At 31.2% G+C, this 9,103-nt stretch overlaps 1 protein-coding gene across 1 annotated transcript in view; it reads right to left on the bottom strand.

The window, feature by feature from the left end:
- The window catches only part of LOC111639764, a 12,475-nt gene extending 3,879 nt beyond the window's left edge, over nucleotides 1-8,596 (bottom strand). Inside the window, exons 1-3 of the mRNA XM_023385702.1 lie at nucleotides 8,108-8,596; nucleotides 7,971-8,039; nucleotides 7,794-7,883 (exon numbers count right to left, since the gene is read on the bottom strand). Coding sequence (XP_023241470.1) covers nucleotides 7,794-7,883; nucleotides 7,971-8,039; nucleotides 8,108-8,596 — 648 coding nt within the window. The remainder of the gene's footprint in view (nucleotides 1-7,793; nucleotides 7,884-7,970; nucleotides 8,040-8,107) is intronic.
- Nucleotides 8,597-9,103: the final 507 nt, after the last annotated feature.

The raw sequence follows: 9,103 nt of genomic DNA, 5'->3' as shown, positions 1-9,103 counted from the left end.
TTGTATGGAAACAAATGAATTTTATTCAAAATGTTACTCGGAATTACAAAAGCACAAATTTATGCCAATTAAAATTTTTAAACGGCGCGCCGTTTAAAATTTTTATATTTGGTAGATATTTGGTAGATCGTTCATTTTGGTAGATCGTTCAAATATTTACCAAATTTTTATATTTGGTAAAAAAAAAAAGTGTTCAAAATGGTTTATTTTGTACATATTTTAATATTTTTCATGCAAAATATTTTATAAACATAAAAAATGGCTTTTTTTTAATCAGAAAAAGTCATAGGAAAAGCAGTTAAACCTGCTGTCCTTATGACTTTTTCTCAAGAAAAAACTTTTCTAAATCATTTATTTTATCATTAGGTATTATTATAATAATAGACAGATCTCATCGTCTCTCGAAATACAATATTTTTTTTATTTAGCTGTCGATAGCCCGACACGTGTTCCGCAGCCATCTTGTATTTTCTCGCGCGCGTTGGGATTGTGGAACCTCTCGTATGACTGGACCTAGTTTCAAGAACTCTCTTGAGTCGATCGCGATTGAACCTGGTTTCAGTCGAGATTGAAACGGTCGATGGAGGTTGCACCAAGGCGAACGGGGTATAAGGCTCTAGTTTAGTAGTGTTAGAGTATAATACGTATATTTTAATATATTTTTTAAAAGAAACAAAACCTGAGAAATGTTACGTGGGTTTAACAACGGGTTCGGAAAACTTTGAAAATGTTAAGAACGGGTTCGGCCGAACCTGTGCGAACCCGCTGAATATCACCACTGCATTTATCACATACTTCCATGACACTCTTGTCTGTCCGCTACAACTGCCAAGAATTAACGCGATTTGGGAAGCGTAGTGACAGCGGGCCAACAGGGAGCAGGATCCTTGCCATAATGCGGTTTGCGCGCCAATTTTCGTACGTGCGTTAATCAAGCCGAATAGTTTGGCCGAATATTCGGCTATTCGGCCACGCTCCTGACCGAATATTCGGTATTCGGTCTGAGGCCGAATATACTATTCGTTACAACACTAGTAATTTCATAAATTGCAGTAAGATATTTATTTTTATTTTCGTGGCTACGACTCTTCATTCCGTGTTTTCGGATTTATTGAAGTTGAAGAATGCATTAGATTTTCGTACAAGCTGTGATCGAAACTTCACAAATCTTACTGAGAAAAATGACTAAATTTTATTCTTATTTAACAGATCAATCTTACGGCGTAAAAATTGCGAAAATAAATAATTTAAATATATAAATTTGAGATTAATTAATTAATGAAATTTAGAAGCTCAAATACAGAACTTTATATAATTATACTATAATAGATTAAGTACATTCTCAACTGAGTATACTTTTTAAAATATAAACAAGTGGTCCATTTTAAAGCAAAGTGTGTCCTGCTTCGATCAGTGTTAACATTTTCTCAGTAAATAAAATAAAATTTAATTCATGAAATATATTAATGAAACATCCGGCGATTATTCTATGGTAAGCTTTTATGGGAAACTGGCACATATCTCGGTGTTACTTATAAATAATTTTTACGCGGCCGTTCAATTGTGATGCGTGAACACATATACAATGATCAGTTATTTTATCCACTCTGCTCCAGCTGGCATTTAAAAAAAATTAGCATTTTCTTCTGAATTGTTAATTCAAATTTTTTAACTGTTTTCAAGTTTTCGTGCAGAAATAAACAATATTTAAATTTAAATGTTTAATTTATGATTAATTACTCTATTTTATCACGAAGTTTGAGTGACATCGAATCTAAAAATATTGTAGACATTTTAATATACTATATTAAAATTGTCAAATTTTACATTTCAAGTGACTCAATTTTGCAAGCTTATTGCTAATTTATGATGCTTAATAAGAAAGCACTTGTAGAAAAAACTGGAAGCAAATATACTAATCACATTACACCTTTACACTTTTCCATCAATAGTTTAATCAAAAACAAACGTTTTCGACCCCATTCAGAGGTCTGTTTTCGGTTGAAAACGTATTAAAATACAAAGTAAAGATTTCTAATGGTTCTCTTGGTTTATTGGGCTATCAACTAGAGACTGCCATGGTTTGGGTAACGTTATCTCCTTGAAAGTAATGTATTCAACCTTTCTAGATTTGGAATACTTCGCAAGCTTCTGTAGCTCTTCCATCTACTTACACATCATAAACGTGACACAGGTAACAAATACGAAACTTCTTATGCAAGTCAGCAATTGTTTGTTGTATTTGCTTAACAAGTTCTTAACGATTTTTAAAAAAGAGTCGATATTATTTTGGAAATATCTTACGATAATTTAAAAAATTCTTAGTTATTATACATTAACAAATTTAGATTAAGTAATCATTTAATGTGCTCTAGTGGAAGTCATGAAATCAACACATCATATGGCATTATGTGGTGTTTAAACGTGTCAACCTCTAATAAAAAGTTTCATCACTAAGATATTCAATTGTTTGGGATAAAACAATGCTGTTTCAAGCTTCAAAACGTGTTTTCGACTATTAATTTTTAGTGTAATTTCCAAATTGACGTTTCATTACATTTTTCTGACTGATGCGAAACATCCCTCATCTTTAGTAGTCCGGAGTATACAGAGTGCAATGACTTTGCCATCTACAACGATATTAACATTGTTTATAATTTATTGTTTATTTTAAACTTTCTAAATTTACAAAATATATAGAAATAAAACATACTCTGAACGGAAACCTCTTGTTAATGAAGAAAATATTCCCTATAGAAACTTTCAATGCCACTTTCCCAAATCGTTTCATGAAATTTAGAAGCTAAAATATAGAAATAATAAATATTTTTGTTTAAAAATGATATATAATAAATAGTATAATAAAGAATTATATCAAGTTACAAAAGACATACTTTCAACTTCGACTGTATAGGCAAAGAGCAAACCGAAAATTGCCTAATATCTTGAAAAGTATTTTCCATCTGAAAAACATTAAATACAATGTTTACAATTAAAACTTTGACTTTAAATTGTATTAATAATTGTACTCACTGAAAATGCCAAACAGCTGAGAAGAAAACAGCAAAGGAGACAAACAAATGTTAACAAAACAATTAATCCGAAAATCACGTATTCCATTGTTTTATTCATTTCTATAAACAGGTAGGAGTAATAGGAGAAACTGGTTCCTGATACAAGACTGCCGTATATAATGACACACATAAAACTAATTTTATTGTTGAATTGCGAAATAAAACCCCACAGTTGTTCGTGATGATCCATGAATTCTATCAGTTTCAAGTTCAGATTCAATTGCTTTCTTTTTAGTGATGCCAATTCTTTTGATTGATGTTGAAATTCTAATATCGACACGACTATAAGTGCAGCATAGAATAGTAGAGCAAAAGCAATTCCTCCAATTATATAATTGATCCATAATGCATATTTGATGCTGCAGAATAATGCTTCATATTCAAAATACCTTGCATTGTGCCATAACGGATATGAAATGAATATATTCGTTAATGTTATGATAAAGATCACGATAATCACAATCAATGATACTAGTAGGGAAATAAGATTGACTGCCTTGTTTACCCTTACATTTTGGAAAATATCATTTCTTAATTGAATTTGTAAACAAATTTTGTTGCGTTTGACAAAACTAATTGTTAAAGCCACAACAAATCCTATAATTAATGTTACAATTTTGACCATATTCAACGAATTTTTGGCTGCTGAATAAGAACCAACGCAAGGAGCAATTTGCTTTAGAAACGGTACGTGTTGCCAAGTTAACATCAGAAATTGAATCCAAGCTCCAATTTCGATGATACCAAAATACCATTTTTTTAATACTATGAGAATACTGTGAATTGGTTTTTTGCTATGGCAACTGCAAGGAATTTCCAGTTCCAAACTGAACAACAATGCAAAATTTAGTATGGGTTGAATAAAACAATTTAAGCAAACTGTTCGTGAATTCGATATCATCTTTAGTTTTGAATGTACAGTACATAACACTTGAATTTGTTTCTGAGAAAAGTTTGCTAATATTGTACTGTACACGTATGTCTAATATCGGTGTGCAACTTATAGAATACGGCTGATTTTGTATTGAATTCTTTTCAATGACGTTACATACACGATAAATTTAGAATACCACTACTTGGGATTTTTCAAAGAATATATAGATGAAATCTATTGCGTAAAATGAGTTAATAAAAATCCTCGTAACGTTCGTTATATGTAAACACAATTAAAGCAGATTTATGGTCGTTTCTTATTTGTAGAGCTAATTATGTGTTATATAATGTAAATATGAAAAGAATTTATGAGATATTAATAATAGAGGTGCAATAAATATAGAATTTTTTGTGTACTGTACATCAGCTGTTTTCAAAACGACGCTTGACTTTTTCCGACATCGTTATTGTGGGGACTCGAGGGCCGTCAAAAATAAGACTATGCAAGTTTTGATAGGGCCCTGCCACCAGATGTGTTTTGTCTGACACATCTCCGAAAAAAAAAAAAAAAATAGTTAAGTTGCGAGGGAAAGAGTCACTCAGAAGTCCAGGAATGAGCCTCTCAGAAGGATGAATGCAAAGTAGAAATAACAAAGAGAGTTTATTATCGAAAAACAAAATTTTAAAACTAAATTATAAAATCCGTTTAGAAAGTTTGCCTACTTCTATCTATATAACGGTGGGGGTACATAGCAGGTGGTATCCGAACTGCGCGACTCAGAACATAGGAAAAGAGTTGTCTTCTTTTCTCTCTTTACTTTCTCCCCCTGTGCGCTTCTCCTTTACTCAGTCTCTCACTCGGTCTTTCACTAGGTCCGTCTCTCACTGGGTTGTTCCGTTCTCTAAGTCTGACTGCCCGTTTATTGCTAAGTCGTTCCTCCCCTGTCCGGTTAGTCAGTCAGTCTGTTGGTCCAGTCTGGTAATTTCGTTACTTCTTTCTACTTTAGTCTTCATTTTTGACCAATTATGCTTTTGATCCGGAGAAAGGTGAAGTAATTTGTAAAAAACACGATTGGTTATCCAGTGGTCCTCCTTCTCTCTTGTCAATGAAGAATGATATGCTTCTATGTGACATAGATTGAATATCATCAAAATTGGAAAAGTAGGCGAAATTCCTTTACAACGTTGGTTGATAGATAAATATATATATTCTCGTGTTATTATTTGCATTATTTGTAAAACTTTAATTGTAATCACTTTAATTCTTTAGTTAATGGTGTCTGGGGGAAGGAAATAGTGAGCCTCACATTATTTGGCTTCTTACCAAAATCTATAGTTATAATTGCGATGGACATATTTTTGTAAATATAAAAAAACAAATCAGAAATTGCTTTGTAATAAAACAGCAAGTTGCATTTATTCGTTTCACTAAACTAAAAAGCATTAGAGGAGAAGGTGGTATTATGGAACACTGCAGGTATTATGGAACCACCCCATTTCGAACTGATAATAAAGGCGAACTGTAGCGGAATGTGGCTGAACTGAACTAGGCAGACATTCATAGCAAGGGGAAAACCTGTTTTACTTCAGTTAAACGGTTGTCCGCATTTAATCAGCAAATTTGTTTTTTTTTTTTTAAAATTCGCAAGTTTTGAATGCTAAGTGAATTTAATTATTTTTAAAATATAAATCGTGTAGTTGTAGGTTCACTGGTGCATGTATTCCGTTCCAGAGACTTAGGGGTACATATTAATCTGTGTGATGTTCACGTTTTTTAAATTTTGGTCTCGACAGACATAAGTTAATTCGAGATGGCGATGCGTGAAATACGGACCCCTTTGGTGCTTTTACAGTAATATGGAACTCAACTCCTCCGAACTCTCTCTTTGCAATCAGACATTCGTCCGGAGCAATTTGGGAAAAAGACACTAGGTAGAAAGTCTGAAAATATCGAAAAAGAGCTGCTGGAATATATATTGTTGATGGAGGTCATATTTTTCTATTATAAAAGCATTTTTGCGATAAAATACATTGGAGTAAATAATTTTGTAATTATTTAACATTTTTTGTCCTTTCCTATTTGTTTTTGGCTACATTAAAGCATTTTTTTGAAAATATACAGTAAGGTTCCATATTACCACCCGATTTTCTCTAAGCCTACTTTCGGACTTTTTGTACAAAAGCCTTCAAAAACCATACTTATAATTACACTAGCGAAAAATCCAATTAGGAACATTTAGTTTACTAGTTACCAGTACTTTTCGCACAAAAAATGTAGGTGTAGTTATGATACTTCGTTTACAATTCACTAAAATATAATTGGGGTTCCATAATACCACCTTCTCCTCTATAACATTTATTATAAAATGTAATCACTTACATAACATACAATCATATTATTATTTAAAAACTTTTAAGTTTGATACTTTTCATAAGAATGAATTTTTGTAATAAATTAGATTTATGTTTTTAAAATTCTTAAAATTATACACAATTTATGTTAAGGTTTTCCTTGGTATGATTACATTTTTAATTGGGTTTTTTCACGGATTTACATATTGTACACTAATGAAAATAGCTCATATAGACAGACATAAGCGAAATTAAACCATTTTTAATTTTTATTTAAAATATACGTGAAATACTTAAAAATTCAACTCATCTACATCGACATAACTTCGCGACATTTTTAGATCTAGTGACATAACATTCAATTAATGCACGAAACTTCGTCAAATAGTTTGCCATCACTTTTATATAAGTTCATATGACCGAAAATAAACGAAGCATTTCCTCGATCTTTCCATCCACACAGGATTTTCCCCGTTGAGGACCCATTCAAATAAGTTCATTTGTACGAAGATTTGTTCCAGCTATTTAAACAGTCAATGCAGGTTTATGATACTTATAAATTGCGTAAAAGGAATTATTAAATATTTAATTTACTTGTCTTACGTTGACATAAGTAAAACTCGCAAGGATCATTTTTGTTATGATCATACATAAGAATGTGCAACAAGAGTTTTTCAGAGATCTTACTCTACATCCCGGTGATGAAATGCTCTGTGATTTAATGAAAAATTCAGATTCGGGTCAGTGTAGAAATTCTTTGTGCATTGCAGATTTCTCCGTATACGCTTTAAACCAGATGCTTGTCGATATCCGTGACTCACAATTCGGATTCGGCGTTATGCCACATATAACGGTCATTTCAATCGTTTCTTCTTTCTCTTCTGATACTAAAATCGGATTTAAGAACTTCGGAACAGCATTCACATAATTTCCTGTCATGTGTTTCATATCTACACAATTTTCAAGAAGTGCTTAGTGTACCGGTACCAAATAAAGTGGCCACTCACTGTGTATTGTAAATAAAATGTACTGACAGAAAAAATTTGTAGATATGTCAATTTCCCAAATTGCTATTACATGAAAAATTTATTTAGTATTATTTTTTAGAGGTATCGGAAAAAACTCAATTCTGATAGTAAGGAAAAATGTTTCACTAATGGGAGATTTTAATACGGAATCGTAATGCTATCTTTAGCTTTAAAATGTGTTTTGGATAATTAAATTTTCAGTATAATTTCTTATTGACATTTCATTGCATATGTTTGGATGGTGGGAAACGTCCCTCAGCTTCAGCAATCCGGAGTAGACGGAATGCAATGACTTAGCCATCTGCAAATACATTAATATTTATAGAGAAAATAGTAAAAGTAAAATCATGGCCGACGTTATTTAACATTTAATAAATATGTTTTTCTTTTTTACATTTTATTAAATATTAATATTGTTCATGACATATTAATGATTGATATATTGATATGTAAAATGCGAACTTACCCTGATCGGAAATCTCTTATTAACATAAAAATAACCCATTATTGAAATTTTCAATGCCACTTTTCCAAATCGTTTCATAAAATTTAAGATCTGAAATAAACGTATGATAGATATTAATTTTTTAAAATCAGATTTAATTAATATTATAGCATTTAAATGAATGACCAAGAAACGTACTTTCAATTTCGACTCTAGAGGCATATTGCAAGCCGAAAATTGGCGAATCTCTTGAAAAGTAATTTCCATCTGAAAAGTATAAAATGTAATGTTTACAATTGTAATTTTGTTTTATATTTTTTTAAATTTATACTCACCGAAAATGCCAAACAGCTTACAAGAAAACAACAAACAAGACAGGTGAATGTTGACAAAACAATTAACCCAAGAATAAGATATTTCAGTACTTCATTCATTTTAATAAACAGGTACATGTAACAGCAGAAACTAGTACCTGATACTAGACTGCCGTATATAATGATAATCATGAAATTGACTTTGTAGTTGAACTGTGAAATAAACTTCCACAATTCTTCGTGATGATTCATGAAATTTTTCAATTTCAATTCTAGATTCAATTCTTTTCTTTTTATTAATGCCAATTCTTTTGATAGGTGTTGAAATTCTAATATCGCCACGAATATAACAGCAGCATAGAACAGTAGAGCATATGCAATACCTCCAATTGTATAATTCATCCATAATTCAAACTTGATGCTGCAAAACAACGCTTCGTATTCAAAATTTCTTGTTTTGTGCCATAATGGATATAAAACGACGCTGTTATGTATTGTTACGCAAGACATTACAATAATAACAATGAATGATACAAATAAAGAAGTAATGTTGACTGCCTTATGTACCATTACATTTTGGAAAATATCATGCCTCAATAGAATTTGTAAAGAAATCTTGTTGCGTTTGATAAAAGTGATTGTTAAAGCACCAACGAATATTATAATTAATCGAACAAATTTGATCATCATTAATGAATTTTTCACTACTGAATAAGAGCCAATGCAAAGGGCAGTTTTGTTTAGAAACGGTACGATTATCCACAGTATCGTAAGAAATTCTGACCATGCAAAAAACTCTATAATATTACAATACCATTTTTTCAATATTTTTCGAATATTGTAAGTTGATTTCTTAATTTGGCAGTTGCAAGGAATTTCAAGTTCCAAACTGAAGATTAATGCAAAATTTTGTATTGGTTTCAGAAAACAGTTCAGACAAACTTCTCGTGAATTCGAAGTCATTTTTAACATTAGATTTAATTATATGGTACTAATTAATCTTGATCAATAGAGGCA

The sequence above is a fragment of the Centruroides sculpturatus genome, unplaced genomic scaffold (assembly GCF_000671375.1).
Source record: "Centruroides sculpturatus isolate CEXI.00-Female unplaced genomic scaffold, Cexi_2.0 scaffold1247, whole genome shotgun sequence".
Taxonomy (NCBI): Eukaryota; Metazoa; Arthropoda; class Arachnida; order Scorpiones; family Buthidae; genus Centruroides; species Centruroides sculpturatus.
This window is presented reverse-complemented; position numbering and strand designations above follow the sequence as displayed.